The 20,562-nt window shown below is 39.3% G+C and overlaps 5 protein-coding genes and 1 long non-coding RNA gene across 8 annotated transcripts; 3 read left to right on the forward strand and 3 right to left on the reverse strand.

The window, feature by feature from the left end:
• Positions 1–1,138: 1,138 nt before the first annotated feature.
• LOC117564394 (uncharacterized) lies at positions 1,139–1,921 on the reverse strand. Its single transcript, XM_052002794.1, is given in 2 exon segments — positions 1,139–1,384; positions 1,387–1,921. Coding segments are annotated over 2 exon segments (687 nt in total). The 5' UTR covers positions 1,837–1,921; the 3' UTR covers positions 1,139–1,147.
• A 2,440-nt stretch (positions 1,922–4,361) lies between these two features.
• On the forward strand, positions 4,362–5,941 carry LOC117564391 (sesquipedalian-1). Of its 3 annotated transcripts, XM_034243112.2 has the most exons (5): positions 4,362–4,472; positions 4,558–4,655; positions 4,718–5,059; positions 5,120–5,341; positions 5,564–5,941. In XM_034243112.2, the coding sequence occupies exons 2-5, from the start codon at positions 4,595–4,597 to the stop codon at positions 5,830–5,832; spliced, it is 894 nt and encodes a 297-aa protein (XP_034099003.1). In that variant the 5' UTR covers positions 4,362–4,472; positions 4,558–4,594; the 3' UTR covers positions 5,833–5,941. The 3 variants fall into 3 exon arrangements, with proteins under 3 accessions (XP_034099003.1, XP_034099004.1, XP_051858750.1); XM_034243113.2 differs by lacking the exon at positions 4,362–4,472 and having other exon boundaries at positions 4,500–4,655; XM_052002790.1 differs by lacking the exon at positions 4,362–4,472 and having other exon boundaries at positions 4,541–4,655; positions 4,707–5,059.
• LOC117564393 (uncharacterized) lies at positions 5,938–6,813 on the reverse strand. Its single transcript, XM_034243114.2, has 2 exons — positions 6,050–6,813; positions 5,938–5,997 (listed from the first exon to the last, which is right to left on the reverse strand). The coding sequence occupies exon 1, from the start codon at positions 6,678–6,680 to the stop codon at positions 6,054–6,056; it is 627 nt and encodes a 208-aa protein (XP_034099005.1). The 5' UTR covers positions 6,681–6,813; the 3' UTR covers positions 5,938–5,997; positions 6,050–6,053.
• Positions 6,814–6,856: 43 nt separating this feature from the next.
• Positions 6,857–7,401, forward strand: LOC117564395 (uncharacterized). The gene is made up of 2 exons (XR_004571761.2): positions 6,857–6,940; positions 7,105–7,401. It is a non-coding gene; the product is annotated as an uncharacterized LOC117564395 (long non-coding RNA).
• Positions 7,402–8,618: 1,217 nt separating this feature from the next.
• Positions 8,619–11,485, forward strand: LOC117565082 (protein RCC2 homolog). The gene is made up of 5 exons (XM_034244032.2): positions 8,619–8,714; positions 9,330–9,734; positions 9,793–10,374; positions 10,444–10,702; positions 10,779–11,485. The coding sequence occupies exons 2-5, from the start codon at positions 9,393–9,395 to the stop codon at positions 11,054–11,056; spliced, it is 1,461 nt and encodes a 486-aa protein (XP_034099923.1). The 5' UTR covers positions 8,619–8,714; positions 9,330–9,392; the 3' UTR covers positions 11,057–11,485.
• A 60-nt stretch (positions 11,486–11,545) lies between these two features.
• LOC127565228 (uncharacterized) lies at positions 11,546–20,179 on the reverse strand. The gene is made up of 3 exons (XM_052002793.1): positions 19,726–20,179; positions 11,956–12,089; positions 11,546–11,893 (listed from the first exon to the last, which is right to left on the reverse strand). The coding sequence occupies exons 1-3, from the start codon at positions 20,174–20,176 to the stop codon at positions 11,882–11,884; spliced, it is 597 nt and encodes a 198-aa protein (XP_051858753.1). The 5' UTR covers positions 20,177–20,179; the 3' UTR covers positions 11,546–11,881.
• Positions 20,180–20,562: the final 383 nt, after the last annotated feature.

Consider the following 20,562-nt stretch of genomic DNA (forward strand, 5'->3'; position numbering starts at 1 on the left):
AATTCTAGCTAATAGCATTTCACAAAATCTTATAGCTTTTGCAGTTTCAAAATAGCTAGATCTAGCAATAAAATAGCTAATATGGCAACACAATTATAAAACGTAGTCTCGTCGCCAAAAGCTGGTACCCATGATACAATTATACAAGGTAGTCTCGTTGGAAAATAGCTTTCGTCAGTGCGCATTCGTATTTCGACGCAAGAGGTTGTCTGCGGACGAAATTTTTAGCGCAATTAACCCTTATGCAAAATTACTTTTTGCCATGTATGCCGTAGACACGGATAGAATTAAAACATTTAGAGAATTAGAGAATTCTCATATATATTATTAATATTGTTCATAAACAATTTACATTTTAAAAATATGTGAAGGAGACATTAACATTAGCTTCAAAATATGTAAATATTAATATCATCGTCAAAGGGTTAATGCGCATTTCATTGTCGTCTCGTTCACACTACCACTCTGTGCCTCTTTCACTCGCACTCATTGCTAACATAGACTGGGTACCAGTTTTTTTCCGACGAGACTACCTTGTATAATTGTATCATGCTGGTACCCTAGTCAGTGTTGCTGTTGTTGTCATACCGCTGCAACGCTCGATATGCAATCTGCTAAATTGTGCCCTTGCTGGTGCTATTGTTGTTGTAGTAGTTCGATGTACACCAACTAATGCAAAAATGTTAACAAAAAGTCTCAGGGAATTTTTCTGAATTGTAATTATGATCGCTTTGTTAAACAATTTAATTGTATTCAAATTTTTAAGTAGAACTCTAATGCCTGGATTTGACACTAAAAATAAAGACAGATTCGATAATTTATTTTAAAACATGTTTTTGAAGAAGGGCAACCATTTTTTTTGCCGTTCATGGTTTGCTTATTAGACAGACAAAACACTCGGAACATTAAAATATCTTAAGATTTTGGAGCACCTCGTTTGTGAGATTTTCGTGGCACCCCTGATATGAGCAATTTATTTTGTGTATGGAGAACAAGCCGTTATGTGACAAGTATTATTATGCACTTCCAACAGTGTGACCAGTTGCACTGAAAATAAGGCTAGAAAATACATTGATAATATTTAATAGTCAAATTACACAAAATGTTAAATGTTTTGAGGAATACATATTACTCTTACTTTATTCAACTATTCTAATCCAAATGTTCTTTTGTATGTTGCATATGGACGAGAATCAATTCGACGCAGGCGTTCTTCCAAAATTAATCGAAACTTCTTCATTCCATTAGCGTCCTCTATAATTTTATTTTTTCCACTGAACAGCAATGTCTGTGAAATATTTCTTTGTTTGAAGTTACGCTTTTCTGCAAAGATGCTTCCAGGCGTTGTGATATTTGGCCTCGAATAGTTGTGATTTCGTAGTCTAAAATGTTAGACAATGCATTGGCTGAAGTACGAGACTTGGTCGCTGGAACTGCCGTCATATTAGATATTGCTTCAGAAGTACCAGAATTACTGAATTTTCTGGAATTCCTTTTTGTAAAATCATTGAAGATTTTGCCACTTTCATGCTTCATCATCTTTGCCAACGCTCTAGCAGGTGCTCTCCGTAAGTCAACTGATATCAACGACTTAGTTGACGGATCTAGAGAAGACGGTTCATACGTATCTTTGCTTTGTCCACATATTATACTCGATTCGGATTCGGTATTCGATGTCTGGTGAATAAAATCCATTAAGGATGGTTCATCAGAATGTAAATCGCTTTTTACAGCAGTCATTGAATGCTGGAAGTTCGTTAAATGAAAATCTCCATTCGTATCGTAAAATTTATAGCCTAACATTTCTAAGGCAATTTCAGTAAGTAAGTATGACATTTTTTTAATTGAATAGCTAAGCAACGCTAAAAAAAATTTGGGTTTGTATCGCCACAATACATGTGCAGCGTGACCACAAGCTTAATTTACAAATATTCCACTGTTTAAAAAAATATACTAAAAATATTATTATACCACACCTAGCTGTGATGCCGATTTACCTAATTTCCACACAAATCTGTTCTTTTCCTTTTTGATTTATACAGATAAATATTGAGCAGGCATTGTGCAAAATTGATTATTCTTTGTATTCAAAGTCAACCATTATGTTTCTATGGAAAACATATGAATTATATAATTTTATAGCAAAAAATGTCGCGTGCGACTCTATTTACAATGAGAAAACATTTTTTCGCAACACCGATGCTTCCGATGTTGAAAATTCAAATAATGTAAAAATGTAGAAAAAGTAAAGTCAGTTGATGAATAATACATCAAATTTGAATATACTTATACTTTTTAAATGCCCTGAATCGCATAATTTACTAAATTCCTACATTTCAGTTGATTTCTTCTTTCTCTTTGAGGTGGTTTACAGCCTATTTCCACTGCCTCAAAAACCCTTGGTTTTTTCCGTTTGCGTGGAAAAGTTTTGGTTTGGATCGACGAAGCAGATGCACTTGGTCTAAGTAGAGTATTATGCCCTAATTCCACAGCACTAAAATAGTGCGGGTTTTCTCGGATCTATTCCATTCAGTTCAAATAGCCTATTTCCACTGCCACTCAGTCCCAGGGTTGCCAATGCAAATTTATACATTTCCCCATAGGTTTTTTAAATGAAACAATAAAAAGCTGAGTATAACTCATATTAGTATTCTTAATTAATTAAAATAAAAACTCCAACAGTTAACACTCATATTCTTTTCCATATTTTTGTGGATAGCATTTTGTTTGACGGGTTGAACTTGACGCTGCCGCCTAGTTTTTTAATTCCTTCTCTTGCAGCCATAAATGATACAACAGTATCTGTATTCAGTCGATTACGGTTTTCAGTTTTCAAATTCTTAAGAACACTAAATTTGCGCTCGACCGATGCATTTGAAAAAGGCAGTATCAGCAACAACGAAATAATAATTTTTATATTTGGAAACAGGTATTCTCCCGCAGCGTTTTTCAGACGAAACACTTTACCCCAGTAACATTCAGCATCAATGTTATAGCCTATTTCCACCTCACTCAGTTTTTCTAAGTTTTTTAAAGTCCCGTTTCGGGGTTTCCATTTGCACGAACCGAGAAATATGGGCAACGGTAAAATTCTCAATATGGCCGCTCTGAAATGTCAGCTGTTCAAATGTAAACACGAGTTGGCAAACAATTCAAAAAACAGCACGCGCATTTTAAAATGGAAAATTTTATTAAATTGCAGGATTTTTATGAGGATTTTGACGAAGTGGAGGGAAAATTATCGGAGTATAGAGTATAAGCCATTGTCAATAGTAAAGAAATCGCCATCAGTTTGGGGCTATGTACATAAGTAGATTTGCTGGCAGCAATGTAATATTTACAAAAATACATTTACTTTTTAGCAACAGCATGGGTGTTTTTGGGAGCGCGATGTTCCTGGAAACAACGAATCATTTTTTGAAGATAATTTTCGAATTAATAGGGAGGAGTTTGGCACCCTTGTGGAGCGCCTTTGTGGATTGGCCAAAAAAGGCACTACATTTCTCCTCCCACAACTCGAACAACATAGCCTCGTGGATGCCACTCCACGATATTGACGGCTTTCGAGTTTTTTGGCTCATCTAAAATATAAAAAATTTGCTTTAAAAAGCAAAATAAAATTTTAATTTTTCTATTTTCATACCTTGGCGCACTTAAATGTCAGCTGTTTGTTTAGTGGTGACCTCTTTTTCGTTGTCATATCGATCAAAATATCGCGTAATTACCCAAAAAGTGCGTTCGCTATTTCTACGTAGCTCGCGAAAAAAAACCGACTTTTTTTCTTATGGGTTTTTACATGGGGCGAACGTAACATTCTGCGTGAACGTGAAAAAACCAAAGAAAACCGAGGTTTTGGGTGCGGTGGAAATAGGCTATTATTTTGAACTTCAAGCCCATGTTGACAAAAATCCAGCATTGCGTGAGCTCGCCATTCATCGTCTAATTTTTGTGCTGTCACAAATTTATAAAGGACAGGAAATCAAAAAATGTAAAAATCCCCGCATTTTCCCCACATAATGCCAATCCCCAATAAATCCCCAATCAACTTAAAATTCCCCGCACTTTGGGGAATTCCCCACAAATTGGCAACGCTGCTCAGTCCTTTTACATTTCGAACCAACTTTTTTTTCCTATGGGTTTTTACATGGGGCGAACGTAACATTCGACCTGAACGGAAAAGAACCGAGGTTTTTTGGTGCAGTGGAAATAGGCTATTACATTTACTCCATAGAAATCCACAAGAAAAAAACTAGGTTTTTCTACGTTCGTAAGCTATGTAAAAATATCGATATATATATATATATATATATATATATATATATATGTGAAAACGGGGGATTGGTAATATCGATAGGGCCATCGATGTTTTTGCAGCTCTAATTTTGAAGGCTTTCATTTTAAATGCAAAATCATGACACATTTACGCTGTAAATATAAAATGGTGGCAACGTTGGATGACATTAAAAACATCTGTTTGTACAACCCAAATACATATTTAATAATATTGTTTTTTTTTTTTATAAATGCAATATACACAAACATTATATGCCTTTTTAGATTAATTATTATTAGTTAACACACAAACTGAGTTGCTATGAAGATAAACGAGAAAAATTTATGTGTTTTTGCCAGAGCACCACCCTATGATATGGAAGGTTAGTAATGATGCATGATTTTTTTGTGGTGCTGCAAGACATAAAAAAAAGTACAATTGCAGGGTTTCTTAACAAAAGGGGCGAAATTAATAGGGCTTTTCAAAGACGATATTTTGTGCTAAAGGGCAATCTGCTGTTCTACTTTGAAACGCGAATTGACAAGGAACCATTGGGATTAATTATAGTCGAAGGCTGTACCATCGAATTGTCAGTTGAGACGGATATGGACAATTACTGCTTCGAGATAGCATTTAATGGCAATCGCACCTATGTACTAGCCGCAGACACACAGGAAAGCATGGAGGCCTGGATGAAGGCGCTAACGTGTGCTGGCTACGAATATAAACGCATTATTGTGGCAGAATTGCAGCGTCAGCTGCAGGAAATTGAAGAGTCCAGAAATAGTAAGGCTTTGTTCGACGTCTGCTCAGTTTTATTACACTCATGATTCAACTCTATCTTAGAAATGCGTAGCAACCCCGCTGGTATAACTCTGTCTGCTGAAACGGATACAACGGGAAAACCAAAGCCGCCACCAAGGCGGCAAAATCCCTTCAACCGTCCGGCACCGCCACCGCCAACAACTGATGTAGACCTCCAATGCGGTGTCGTGTCACCCATGCCTTTTATAACTGGATACTTTGGATCAAGCCAAGCGAAAGCAGATCTGGACCAGCGACGTTCAAGTAAGTTACTAAAGTCACTGGCTAATGTCGGATACTCAAACCGTAAAACATTTCGTTATTAGTAAATGCACTAATTATTTAGTCGTGAATTGTCCAGCTTACGAGCCGAGATTTTATTTCACTTTTAACGTTTTTGGTACTACTACCAAAAACGAGATCCGAATCCCAGCTCTGATTGTTGCATCGAAATACGAATATATAAATATGCTAATAACTTTTCAGACCACGGCCTTATTTTGCAATCCACACCCAAAGCACGGCGACATGGGATAGGTCCATCTCCTACTATTTTCTACAATGATAACTTCACGACTTCCAGTCAATCCGGAAAATTGGCAAGCATCACGAATGTTGAGCGCATGGAACAGCAAATTCGCCTTGCGAATGCCATTGAGGAATTCACACGCAACCACGAACAATTTCGAAAAAATGTGATGTCGGATATTATTGCGTATCGTGAACGGCAAAGTCAACCCCTAATACAATTCTGATTCAATTTTGAAGAATGATTTGCTTTCGAAACGCATCTCATAACATTTGTATCGTCTACTTTGTGCTAAATTATAAAATATTCGTTTGTTATACAATGTAATATATTTATATTCACGACTATTTATTTATATCAGCCTTGTTCAACTGTTTCCTTATACTCTTAACTAAAAATAGAGTGTTAATATTAACGAAAAAGTTATTTGCATATTTAACTACTTATTTATAACTGGGAAAGATACTCCCGTAGCAAGTCATTTCTTTCTCGTTGTATAACATTCGATTCTTCAATCCGCTTGCTTAATTCCCGTATTGCGGCAATTCTACTTCGCTCCAGTATTAGCAATTGCCGTTGCTGTTCTTCAGCCACCATCGTCATATCGTTGCTTTGCTCTGCACGTAGGGTATTATTATCAGTTTCAAGAGTGCATTGCATATCGGATAGCTCGTTGTGCTGCTCCTCGATCAGAGCATCACTTTCTGTTTTTGCAGTAGTGCTGTTAACGTTTTCATTTTGAAACATATCGTCAAATGTATCATAATATTCCCAGCCGACTCTTTTGCGTGCATTTTTCTTGAGAGTTTCTCGACATGTTCGATACGTTTTTTTCATATTGCGCCATTTACGATCGCAAATATCCTCATTTATACCTTTGTAGCCAGCATGTTCCATATCATCCACAATTTCTGTCCACAGAGCTCGCTTACGAGTTTTGGGGTCTCGAAACCTATGACGACGTTCCGAATACAGTTCGACTAAAAGTTTTGTGCTCTTCGAATTCCAATGCCACTCTTCCACGCCGCCTTCACATTCCAAGTAATAGTGTGTAGTTTCAGACTCTTCGTCCATTATATATGTATATCAATAATACGAGACCCAACAACAAAGACGACAATAGAGCCGGCAGAATACAAATTAGAGGTACAAAAACATCGAGTGACACATCGATAACAGCGATATTTTCAAACCATTGATGGTTCGCGACCTCCTTCGATGTTTTCACAAGCATCTATGCGCGCGGGGAGAACAAATTGTAAGTAAATGAGTTTTTTAATTTGTTTCTATCAAAAATTTGATAATATTAAGCAAGATAGAGAATAACCTAAAAAGTAAGTTATAAATATACGTGCTCACAACATTCCTAAATTTGTCGCAAAATAAATAACGCCGCTACAATTTGGCCCAATCCTTCAAATAAAGATGCTTTTATTTTATTGCGTTGGAAATTACATACCGCTTACTAAGATGCTTAATTTATTTATTGGTGTAATAGGAGCGGAACCAACAGAGGAATTGAAGCCGGAGTCAGCACAAATACGGAAAAAAGAGCTATCAATTGTTTGAAGCTTCTTCAAAAAAAAAAGAAGTGATAAGGCGCTTGCATCCAAGTCGCATGACCACTAAAAAGCAACCAACGCCAAAAACGATGGCAACTTTTTTGAACAAGAAGCCGTACTACAACAGTCATTCAAATATAATAAAGAGACTTGATCAAAATGTGATGAATATGATTGCCAAAGACGTGCGCCACTTTTACGATCTCAAATAAATCTTATTGTTATTGGTTGAACTGCTTCTATTCTTTCTGCTGTTGCTTTATTATTGTTTTTTTAAAACTTTGATGTTTCACTCGATGCTTTTTTTAACATCGAAAGCATCGATTCTTCTAACACGAAATGTATGTGGATAAATATCGATAAAATGATCAAACCCATTTGGAAATAAACTAATTATTAACTAAAGTGACATTTTTATCCTGAGTACACTGGACACATCTTTAAAATTAAAGCATTAAAAAACACTACCCAAGCCAAAATAATCGCGTTTTTAATAAAAAAAATGTTTGTTTTTACAAATCCAGAAAAAAATAATGTGCGTTAATATCGAATTCTTACTAACATATTTTTTTTAGCATCGATAGCAATAGTGCTCTTAAATTTGTTCCATCCGCAAATCCAAGAGAAAATAGTGGAATTTGTGTTTCTTCTTAATTAAATACATAATTAAAAAGTGGATAAAAAATTTTAACCTAGACACGATACTTTACATTTCTTCAGTTTCATTTTGTGTGGAAAGTATTTGAATTCTCCCATAGTTTAAATTAAATGTGTTGACGGTTGAAATGTCACTTAATAAAAATTTTAAAATAAATATTATATAACAATAATAATACTCCAAAGTAGTGCCTACTAATAAACCACTTTGTTATTTTATTATGAGTTTCAGTCTATCCATTTCCAGTCTTAAGCGATGTCCTAGATGAGCAATATCGTTTTTTTTTTCGTGCAACTGTATATATGAAAAATAAAACGACGATTAAAACTTTTCGCAACGGCATTATACTCCGCTGTTTCCAGCACAAAATAAATAAATAAACCTTTTAGAGATTGTGTTTTTTCTTGTGTATGCAAATTTATTTGATGAAATATTTTTTAATTAAATGCGCATTAATTTTAAAAATGCATTTCCAAGCACTTGCCTTTTGGGCTATTCGTTGACTTTTAATCAGTAATGCCGTGAATAAAAGTAGTCATTTAATGAGAAACAAATACTTTTTCTTTTGTTTTTTTTTTTGTTTGATGTTCATTATTATTCTGCCTAAATTATTTTTACCTTTGTTCGGCTAAAAAAACGGTTAGACTTTGATGTAACACTATCGTATAATAGATTTTTTCATGCAGATGCGGTAGGTGTGAATACGCGTCATGCCATTTACGAAAATCATCAACATTAAATAATATCGATACCAAATCGGATTTCGGAGGATTATTTAGTCTGTTTAAAACATTCAAGAGTTGACACACTTCATATTCTGGTTGAGTTTCGTTTTGTTGTTTGATGTCCGGTGATTTGCATACGAAAAAAAAAGTTGAAAGACAACATGTAAGATAACAACTTATTAGCACAATAATAAGACTACGCTAATACTTAGTTTATATAGCAATTTATTATTTTCAATCAAATTTATGTATTTTCATTTCCGCTTCACCGTCTTGGATCCAGTGTTTTGAAAGTGACGCCAACATTTTACATTTTTTTTTTAAGCTATTTAGGAAAAATGTTTATCGAAAAGTACTAATGGACTCATATCTATCGACAAAGTGCATTAAATTAATTGTTATTATTTATCTCAAGCTGATTCGATATCTTCAATTTGCAACTTTAAAGAAATAGTCGGCGTCTCATTTTAATTGTGTTGGTGGCGTTCATTTTGTTTTCCTTGCTTAACCATTGCATGTGAATGCATGCATACACATACATAAATGTATGTATGTGGGTTGTAGTTAATAAGTATAAGAGAAATGATAAGAGATGCCAATTTGTCAATACTTAGGGAAAATGTGTGTGGGAAATTTTATTATATACTGTTTTTCAAATATTATTTTTTTTATTTAATTTCATTGCTAACATACGTATTCTTATGTACGTGTAACTTACCAACCAATCAACATCGACGACAAATTATGTTGACGCTTAACTCTCAATGATCTTTTACAGTTTAATAGGCGTTACCGAGAAATAAAGGCTTAAAACGCATTGCAAAAATTAAAGATTTGAAAAATGTCCGCAAAGCGTAAGGCAGGTGGTAATGGAACCGGTCCCAACAAACGTCGACCAAAGAAGAAGGAATCTGACTATGAGGACGAATTCAGCGATGAGTCTGACGACGATGTTGGCCAACAATTGCAAAGGGGAACCCAAATGGAAGTTCTAATACCACACGATAACATCGATCCACCCAGCAAATTACCGGAGGATTTGCTTGCTACATTGGAAAAAACACCAGGTCAGTTGCTGCTGGCTGGCATGGTTACCTGGGATTTAACTGGCAAGCGCGATCGAAAAAATGTCGCAAAAGTGCGTCCCAATCTTTATAGCTTTCATCGCTTCACGGATGGAAAGGTAAACATTTTTTTGAATTCTTTTGTAGGAGTTTTGTTCGAATTTTGTTTTGTTCTAGTATCGCTCTGTAGCTAGTGGTCCCACTGCTGCGCACACAATATTAATAAACATGGATCGCAAGGCACTTGGCTTTGGACGTAATCCTAGCGGCCAGCTAGGTCTTGCCCAGGATATGAAGCTGGTGGAAAAGCCAACTTTAATTCCAGCATTAGATCATTTAAACATTGTTCAAGCAGCCGCTGGGCGTCATCACACGCTCTTCCTCACAGATATGGGCACCGTATATGCTTGTGGAGAAAATAAGTCTGGGCAATGTGGTGTGGGAAATACGCATCCGAATATTTATGCACCAACGCCGATTAATTATCGTGGTCCTCCCATAATTCGCATTGGCTGCGGTGCAGAATTCTCTGTTATTCTTGATATTAAGGGTAATTTGCATACCTTTGGACTACCGGAGTATGGTCAACTCGGCCACAATACGGATGCCAAGTATTTTGTAAACGCGAACAAGCTCTCATTCCATTTCGAAACTTCACCGAAAAAAGTAGTACTTTACATTGAGAAGAGTAAAGAAGGACATGTGACACCCGTTGATGGTGTACAGATTGTTGACTTTGCTTGCGGTAATAATCATACGGTATGTGCTGAGCCTTAATACTGTTGTACACATTGTATAACAAAACTTATTTAATGCTTATTTAACTAGGTGGCGATTGACTCCAAGAAGCGCGTCTATAGCTGGGGCTTTGGCGGATTTGGCCGCTTGGGTCATGCTGAGCCAAAGGACGAAATGGTTCCACGCCTTATGAAATTCTTTGATGCTCAAGGTCGTGGCGGGCGGAGTGTATATTGTGGCTCTACTTTCAGTTTAATAGTTAATGAGTTGGGATTACTATTTCTCTTTGGACAGAACAAGAAAACAGGAGAGGCGAACATGTATCCAAAGCCTGTACAGGATTTGGCAGGTATGAAGTATATTGTTAAATTTATTCCGTGCAGTAAAGGTTTTTACTCGTGTGTATTTGTTTTTTTTTTTTTAAGGCTGGAATATAACATCAATAGGTTGTGCTAATACATCTATTATGATATCTGCAGACGATACACTAATTGCATGGGGCGCATCGCCTACCTTTGGCGAGTTGGGAATTGGAGAGTTCCAAAAATCATCGACGGTTCCAAAAGAGGTACCTAAAATGGACAGCATTAAAATACCTCAGGTTACTATGGGCTATTCCCATACAGTTCTTATTGTGGATACAACTCACGAAGCCACAAAACAGAAATTTGATAAAATGCCTGAATATACCATTGAGGATTGAGATGCGTAAATTCATCCTATCATAAAAATTGAACATTAATCATACCGCTGCCAACAATAATACTGCTCTATATACATATAAATACATACATAGGTACTAAAAAAAGTTTGAACTGATCAACGAAACACTGCTGCTACTTATAGACCCGGGACAATGAAGACATAAAGAATAGAATTACTCTACATTTATAAGTTTCACTAATCCGAACACATCCAATACGTATATCTCAAATATTAATTTTATATTATCAGCATTACAATTACAATCCATATTATTTTGGTAATTAGTTTTCGTAATTTCTATTTCATATATTCTATTTATAATCTAATTTGTAAAACTTCTTTATGTATTAATTTATTGCCATTCAAAAATAGGCATACACTCACAAATCTTCTATTTCAATAATAAATACTTTTATATTTGATCTTATTTACATTTAAAAATCTATAAAATCGGAAAATTGAAGATTCTATTGGTGGGTAATTACCAAGGAAATTAAAAGAATTTATAATAAGCTCTTATTTCGAGAAGAGATACTGTTTAGTTTAAGTGAAATATGTTGTGCGAAAAATTAAGAAACTCGCTTCACAAATTTCAGTACTTGTCAACATTTTTGCAAAATGAGTGCATTGGTGAGAGTTACATTGAGTCAACAAAGGAGAAACCTCGTAGGAAATCAAGGAAGGACTTGGAAATCAATTCCATGAAGGGTCGACCGCCAAATGCCGTGATTGTCCATGTGATGACCAGCTTCTCCGACTTCGTCTTATCAAGAATCCTGGTGATATAGATGCTGTGAATCCTGCCTCTTGCTTGTCGAGGCTTCTAGGTCCAGGTCTGGCAGAATTTATTATTATTATTAATTACTAAATGGTTGCAAACTAGTATCGAATCTGTACCAGGTTTTGAGCAACAAGCTCAGTGGCTCCTTCAGTGCGGGAGACTTGATGCTTTTGAGAATCGAAATACCAACGTGCTAGTCTGTAATACGGACAGCCTAACAGCAATCTGTGTTTGCTGCCCATCATTGGTGCTGTTGAAAACGAGTGTAGTTAAAAGATCATTTCATTTATAAGAGTTGGCTTTGGGGGTTTTTAACATTTCGACGGCATTCAAAAATGGTGTAGCTTTAATAAACACACTCATCGATTGTCGGACTTATTATTAATAGCTACACTATTTTGAAAGGAATTGGCAATGACATGACAAATTTTTATTGATCTAAGCATTAAATAAAATAGTTATATAATATAAAAAACTGTAAACTAAATGGTTCAAATGACGAGAAATTTGATGAGTTAAACACTGATCTTAATGGAAAATTAAAATAAAAAATAAATTTGTAGATTCATTAAAAGTTGTTTATATACAAATTCCAAACAAAAGGGAACTGGTACGAAACAAGATTAGTGAACTATTGAAACATATGATTCGAATGCTTGTTGATAAGCAGTGGATACAAAACATTTGTGGGTGTTTATATGAATGACCTGATGATGGTGGCAGCATCAAAAAGTGAGGCTTCGGGAAGGTTACGAATAGGTTACTTGATAGAGTCCCAAAAGTTGGATATTCTTTCAACGCTACCAAGTTAGAAAGATAAAGTTGAGTGTGCTCGACTGTGAGATACCCGCTACACATTTTCAATAAAACCGGATCTTACGAATATACCAAAAATACAAAAATATACCTTATATATTTAAAATAATCAATAGAGTGCAAAATATACCAGATATTCAGCCAATGTAACTAAGACTCGTACTGAGCAAGCGTTTATTGCCATACAAAAGCATTTTTTAAATAACTTCTAATCAAATATTCAGGAATTATAAATGCTATAGTTATTATTGTATGACTACATAATCTCCCCTCTAGCTTCAAAATAACGCTTGTTATCGTCTCGGCTGTTGACGCTGATCAAGAATACATACGAGTATAGGGTATGGGTTGGAGAGGACTTCTGTCAGTTAAATGCATTTTCAGCATTACCCTTCTACACCAGGGGTGGCGGGTATAAAACCGCAATCATATCGGCAAATTGAAGATTTGTGTGATTTGGGGCCGACCAGGCGGTTGCAAACATAGGCGTGTGTACCCACACCACGCTGTACAATTTCTTTGGTTACATTATTCCAGAGACAACTGCAGTAGTCTAATAGTGTGACGTTTCAGCTGTATTCAAAGCGTTGCGCACTTTCACACTGCACCATGTTGCTCGAGTCTCTAATCTCATTAATGGCGGTGCCGCAAAATCAATTTTGAATGTTTCTATTAGTTGACGTGTTGATGCCATTCGTGGTTGCATAGACTCGATATGAACGTAGGCAGCGATATTATCTTTACCAGGATTTGCTGGACTTGCACGTACAATCGGTCGTGGCACACTAGGAGTCCTGTGAAATTCTAACTCTCGAGAAGTTCGGGGTGCTCAAGCCCCAGGTGGAGGCCTCAAGGGGGTCTCCTCTTCCTCGCTGCTCTTGTTTTCTCGATGTTTCCGTCTTCCTCACTGAAGGGAAACGTCGGAGATGGTGACACGGACCCACGGCCAGCAACCGCGTTTTGTTTTCCTGGTCGATAACGATCGTCATATTGATATTGTTGGAATTCCAGAGTCGAACGCGCTGTTCGTCCATATGGCCACTCAAATAGTCAGTAACGACTTCGAAACGGTAGCCCTCCAAATAGCAATGAAGGAGCTCACGCGAGTGAGTAATCGCACAGGCACCATTTCGCTGCACAACCTATTCTAAAGTCTACTGCAGTAGTATATAGTCGCACTAATACAGGGGAGATATATTATAAAATTATTGAAAGGCTTGGACGTACCTGATCGGTCAAAACGCACTGGTGGTACACTGGCACTCTCGAATATATGTTTTGTTGTTCTCAATGGGCGATCTTGCTTCAATGTGTCACCTTCCGCTTTTCCTTAAGTAGGTCATAGCCTTAAGTGTCAATCCCTGCTAACTCGTTTTGTTCTTCTATGACCACATGTTCTGTTAGCACGCTTCGTTCTGCTATCATTGCACATGTGTTTGCACATGTTTGAGTGCCCATGCGCTACTAATATAAAAAGAAAAACTTTGCCATATGGTAAAGAGTATTTTCCTTTGCGGTTTATTTGGGTTAATTTAGATTCTCACAAGAAAAGGCGACATCTTTGTGGAATCAAGAAATGCTTTGAAGTTATGGGTATCAGATTGTTTATCCATTTCTGTAATGCAGGGTACCTCACTGTTATTATTCTACAGCTCAGTAGATAGATTTCAAGTTAAAATCCGCATTTCACCAGTTTACAATGCAAACGTCTAGTATACTGCTAAGCCAATCTGCAACTGTTTCTCGTTCTAGCACTAGCTATATATGTACTTCTCGACACAATCACTTCTCAGGAATTGTATTTCACCATAATTTTACAATATTTATACAGTGTGTTATTTAGTTTCGTCAGGATTTTACAAAATTGCTAGCGAATTATTGAATGATCGCCGAATTGTTGTTACAGTTAATTTTAAAAGCTAGCTCAATTTGCCCACTTCACTTTAGATTTTCTTTTTCATCAAAAACTTTTTTTATATCCTTTCCCAGATTTTAGCATGCTTTGATAGTTTATTACATGGACTGGATTACCTTGTGAACGCTTCAACTTTTTGACGATACCTGTTAGGTAGGAGCCTCCAACCGGCTTCGCGTAAATGAAAATCATTCATACGCGCTCAACAGCCGAATAATCACTGGTCGGATCATCCGATCAAACTTGCATGCACTCACACTCTCATTGTTGATTTTAAATTCACTCTAGTCCGTGCCATGATACAATTATACAAGGTAGTCTCGTCGGAAAAAAAACTTTCGTCAGTGCGCATTCGTATTTCGACGTAAGAGGTTGTCTGCGGACGAATTTTTAGCGCAATTAACCCTTATGCAAAATGACATTTTGTAATGTATGCCGTAGACACGGATAGAATTAAAACATTTAGAGAATTAGGGAATTCTCATATATATTATTAATATTGTTCATAAACAATTTACATTTAAAAAATAAGTCAAGGATACATTAATATTAGCTTCAAAATATGTAAATATTAATATCATCGTCTAAGGGTTAATGCGCATTTCATTGTCGTCTCGTTCACACTACCACGCTGTGCCTCTTTCACTCGCACTCATTGCTAACATAGACAGGGTACCAGCTTTTTTCTGACGAGACTACCTTGTATAATTGTATCATGGTCCGTGCGATTTTGTTCGGCTCGTGCTCAATAAATATGATTTCGGGCGCTTGCTCATTCGGTTCAACAATCATTGTTTTGAACAAGAGCAACACTCAACTCGCAAAAATTAACTCGTATGTTTTTACTGATGCGCGCAGCAAGCGACACTTTTTCTGTAAACATTATTTCACAACGATTTGTATTCATTATTCATTAACATCTTTGATGACAGATAGGCTGCAATAAGATCAATGTACTCAAATGTGGTCAAAGTCCTAAGTTTTCCTGGAAAGCAGGAATAGCAATAGAGTCACTGAACGCATCTGTACTCGTACGCAGGAAATGCAACGAGTCCGGAGTTAAGGAAACAGTTGAGATCTTCTCTGTAGATATCCATCCAGCGTTATCCCAACTCCGGATGAAATACTTTATTCGCCGAGCCATAACTATATTCTTGACGTTTCACATCTACCACCCAGGATGCTGCTGGCTTTGCCATACTGTGGGACTTCTGAGACGAAGATACACTCCACCGGTACATCTACGGACCTACACTGGTCTATGCTCCGCCCCTAGCAGGGGCAGCCGGTCCTACCTAGCCTAACCTAATTTGTATTCATCTGCGCGAATTTTTTCAATGATACCCTCTATAAAGATCCAAATGCAACTAATTATGAACTACAAAATTGTAATGTGAGTCATAGCTAAACAAAGATTTTTACTAAGAAGAACGAAAACAAGCTGCAGTTCGTGGAACGCAAGAGGCTTGCATAGAAATTGTACATTCGGCACACGCTCTCATCGTGTCGTCTTGTTGCTAATCGTTTACTCATACATTGATGATTTCTTCAACACATGACCATTTTATTGAACGCTGACTTTTGTTCAGTGAGTTGAATTGTCTGAGAAATTTTTAACCGGAATGATGTGCAGTACACATTGTGTACCGCAAAACGAGTTGATTGTTACTCATCACTGTGTTTTTTTCAGTGAGATGAGTTGAATGAGAATTTAGGCGTATGGGTAAATCAATAAAAAAGTGAGTTTTGCAGACACTGTCCGGTGGACAGTCCGCTAACATGGCTGGTGTACGCGCCCTCTTAGCGCATCGCGTAATTTCCATAACGCCTACTTATCTTAAAAAACTGCAAATTTACGTAAACATGAACGGTTTCTACTAGAAGTCTGGTCCTAAACTCTGCAATTTTGTTTATCATGCGACATTTGTTTTGTGAGTATTGTACGAAAAAGTTTATTTTTTTTCTGCGCGTCTTTTATAAAACAATCAGAGGTAGGTTAGGTTAGGTTAGGTAGGACCGGCTGCCCCTGTACGGGGCAAAGCATAGACCAGTGGAGGTCTGTACCGGTAGCTTATCTACGTCTCAGAAATCGCGCAGTATGGATGCATTTTTGGCAAAAGCCAGCAGCATCCTAGGAGGTAGCCGTGAAACGTCCCGAAGATCGTTGTGGCACGGCGAATTAAGGTATTTCAACCGGAGTCGGGATAACGCTGGGCATCTACAGAGAAGATGCTCGAGTGTTTCCTTAACCCCGGGCTCGTTGCATTTCCTGCACTGATCACTGTTCGTGATACCCAGCTTTACAGCATGGACAGCCGACATACAGTGACCAGTTAAATTGCCTAGCATTAGTCTGCAGTCTTTTCTTGAAAGCTGCATGACGAAATTGGTTAAATTTTTGTTAGTAGAGGCACACATCAGCCTTGCAGTTTTGCACGAGTTGGCATTGCGCCAGCTAGCGTCCCACTGAAGTCTAGAGCGCACCTCAATTTCTCTGCCTAGAGTTCGCAGGGATATCGGAACATTGCACATATTACCGACATCGAGCCCCACTCCCGCTTTGGCGAGAGAGTCTGCGATCTCGTTGCCATCGATGCCCTGGTGGCTTGGGATCCAATAGATACGCACGACCGCAGATGCGTTCTGCGACTCTATTGCTCTTCTGCTGTCCAGGACAACTTTGGACTTGACCACATCAGAGTATATTGATCTTATTGCAGCCTGGCTGTCAACAAAGATGTTAATTGAGTTATGGTTGCGCTGTAAACCCCGAGCCAATTCGGCAGCCTTGCCAATGGCAAAAACTTCCGCCTGGAAGATGCTGCAGTGGTCTGGGAGTTTATAGGAATGTTTGGAGACCGGGTCTGGACAGTATACGGCCGCTCCGACACCATCATCCATCTTCGACCCGTCGGTGAAGAGGTTTAGGGCTTCGGGAATGCATAACCCTTCCCGCCAGCAGTCCGGTTCCAAGAATATTGTTTTAATATGGTCGGTACTGGTAAGGGGGATAGTATAGTCCAAGTCTCTACTAGTCTCCCTACCAATGGCGCTGTGACCATAGCCTAACAGACACAGATTGCCTGTTGCGGCAATCCTTAGGGACGATTTTGCGGCTATGGATTGCGCGTATAGGTTTAACGGTTCGACGCCAGCTATTACCTCGAGGGCTTTAGTTGGCATCGACCTGATAGCGCCTGTGATACACAGTAGCGCTTGACGCTGTGTCCTTTCCATGATGGATAGGTACGTCCTTTTTTCTGTGGCCTGCCACCACACTATAACACCATAGGTGAGGATAGGGCGAACAACTGAGATGTATATCCACCGCATTAGATTAGGAGAGAGGCCCCAAGTGCAACTAAGCATCTTTTTCGCCATGTACAAGGCTCCGGTGGCTTTCTTCACCCTATCTAACACGTTAAGCTTCCATGACAGTTTGCTGTCCAGGACCACACCTAGGTATTTTACTGATAGGCTCGGCTTTAGTATGGTGCAGCCTATTTTAGGGGGGGACCACGCAGGTACCTTATACCTCTTCGTGAAGAGGATAAGGTCCGTTTTGTCCGCGTTAATGCTGAGCCCGGCTGATTCGGCCCATGCTTTAACTTCCCGCAAAGTAAGTTCCATTACGGAACTGAGGGTGGTTGGGCATTTCCCAGTTATCAAAATGCTTATGTCGTCAGCATAGGCAATTAACTTGGGGGCCCGTCTAGTAAATTTTTGAAGTAGGCTATTTACGACCAAATTCCAAAGGAGAGGCGTGAGAACCCCACCCTCGGGAGTGCCACCTCGCACTACCTTTGTAATGGCCGCATCGCCCCACGTAGCCGCCACCCGCCTGTCGCAAAGAAGGCGGTTGACCCACCTGTGGATCGCTGGTGCCGTGTTAACTGAGGTAAGGCCCTTCATAATAGCGTCAGTAGTAACGTTGTTGAAGGCGCCTGAAATGTCAAGAAATGCACCCAAGGCATATTCTTCATAATGGTCTGCTTTTTTAATGGAGGCTACTAGAGCATGGAGAGCTGTCTCAACGGACTTGCCCTTTGTATACGCATGCTGATTTGGGGACAACAGATGCATTGAGTTACTTCTGATGTGCAAATCAAGTAGCTTTTCCAATGTTTTTAGCAGAAAAGAGGTTAGGCCGGAAGTCATTTGGGACCACATGACTGCATTTGCCCGCCTTGGGCAGGAAAATGACTTTCGAGGTCCTCCAAAGAGTGGGGATATGACCCCATGCGAGGCACGCCGAATAGATACCCGATAGCCACGGAACAATCGTAAGCTTGCTGGCTTGCAGCCTTGCTGGCGAAAGTCCATCGAGACCGGGCGACCTGACCTTCGCAAAGGAGTCGATAGCCCAAATTATTTTATTAACTGTAATTAGACCGGCAGGGGGTCTCATAACTGGGAGACTAGGAAGGAGCTGCCAGTCACTGTTCTCCATTCCAATACATCCCGGGAAATGAGTTGAGAGCAGTGCTTCGAGAGTTTCAGCACTGCTCTCCGTCCACACTCCATCGCCCGACTTGAGCAGACTAGGACTGGAAGCCTGCTTGGACAGCAGCTTCCTCAGTCTGGAGGTGTCTTTGATGTTGTCCAGGTCAGAGCAAAAGGTTCTCCATGAAGACCTTTTGGATGATCGGATCATCTTCTTGTAAGACTTTAGGAGACACCTGTACTCGTCCCAGACATATTCATTGTCCGCCTTCTTAGCAAGTTGAAACATGCTAGTAAGCTCCCCACGAAGCTAAGAGAGATCTGGGTTCCACCAGGGTGGCTTCGATCTTCTCGTCGGTCTAGAGAGCCTACATGATTGGCGAAATGCGGAAAGTAGTCCTGCTGAGAGGACATTGACATTTGTTTCTAGGTCCTGTACCGAGTTGATGTTACCCGGCGGACCAAGAGACTTAGAAACGGGGATTTCTGAACGGCTGAGCCGCAGGTACCCTGTTAAAAGGAATGGTAAATTGAATGTACTTATGATCCGAGGAGGGTCTTTCCAGGACCCTCCACTCTTCTACATTGGTACACTCAGTTGCAATCGTTAAGTCCAGCACATTACAAGAGTTGGGACCTACATAGGTAGATACCTCACCTCTGTTGGCTAGTCTAAGCTTATAGTTAAGGATAAAATCAAGAACTGACTCACCCCTGTCGTTAATGTCGGGACTTCCCCAGACGCTATGGTGGGCGTTGGAGTCCGTTCCGATTATTAGATGTTTATTGGATGAGCAGACCATGTCCACCAGCCTCCGCAGCTCGTCAGGTGGAGCCGGCATGTCGTGGGCCATGTAGCAGGATGCCAGCAGCAAACATCCCTCACGGCTCTCCAGCACCACCACGGTAAGATCGTCATTGCTGTAATTAGGTAGTAGATGAGCTTTTAGCCCCTTTTTTACAAGGATGGCAGTTCTCGATCTACTTACCAATGTCGGGACGTACAGATCGTAATTAAGCGACTTCAGCCCAGCAACCGTGTTGCCCGACGCTATCCACGGTTCTTGGACCAAAGCCGCGTAGGCGGACACTTCCTCCAGGGCAAGGAGTAGCTCCGCCGAAGCCGTTTTAGACTTATGGAGGTTGAGTTGCAGCACACTCATTAGAGGTTAGCAAACTCGCGGGGGGGCCCGTCTTCATGGACAGTTCCTCCCCCACCTCCTCCGTCTCATCAGTCAAGCTGAGGTGCTGGGTGGCGTCGGTCACGCTCTCGAGACCGAGATCTGCCTCGACCTCCCCTGACCTCAGCGTGTGTGTGTCCTTGTCGTTGGGATGACGTTTTTTGAGGCGAAGCTACACGCTCCCTAAGCCCCACGCCATCTTCCCATTGCGTTTATATAGCAAATCCTCGGCCTCCTTATTGATCTGAATGATCACGTGCTGCCCACCACTAGGTAAAGGTTCATCAACCTTCAGCACGGACCAATCACTCGTCGGTATGGCCGGGTTCTGCTTTTTAAGCAGCTGAAGCGCCCGCTCGCCCTGAACA

Source organism: Drosophila albomicans, chromosome 2L, assembly GCF_009650485.2.
Source record: "Drosophila albomicans strain 15112-1751.03 chromosome 2L, ASM965048v2, whole genome shotgun sequence".
NCBI classification, from domain to species: domain Eukaryota; kingdom Metazoa; phylum Arthropoda; class Insecta; order Diptera; family Drosophilidae; genus Drosophila; species Drosophila albomicans.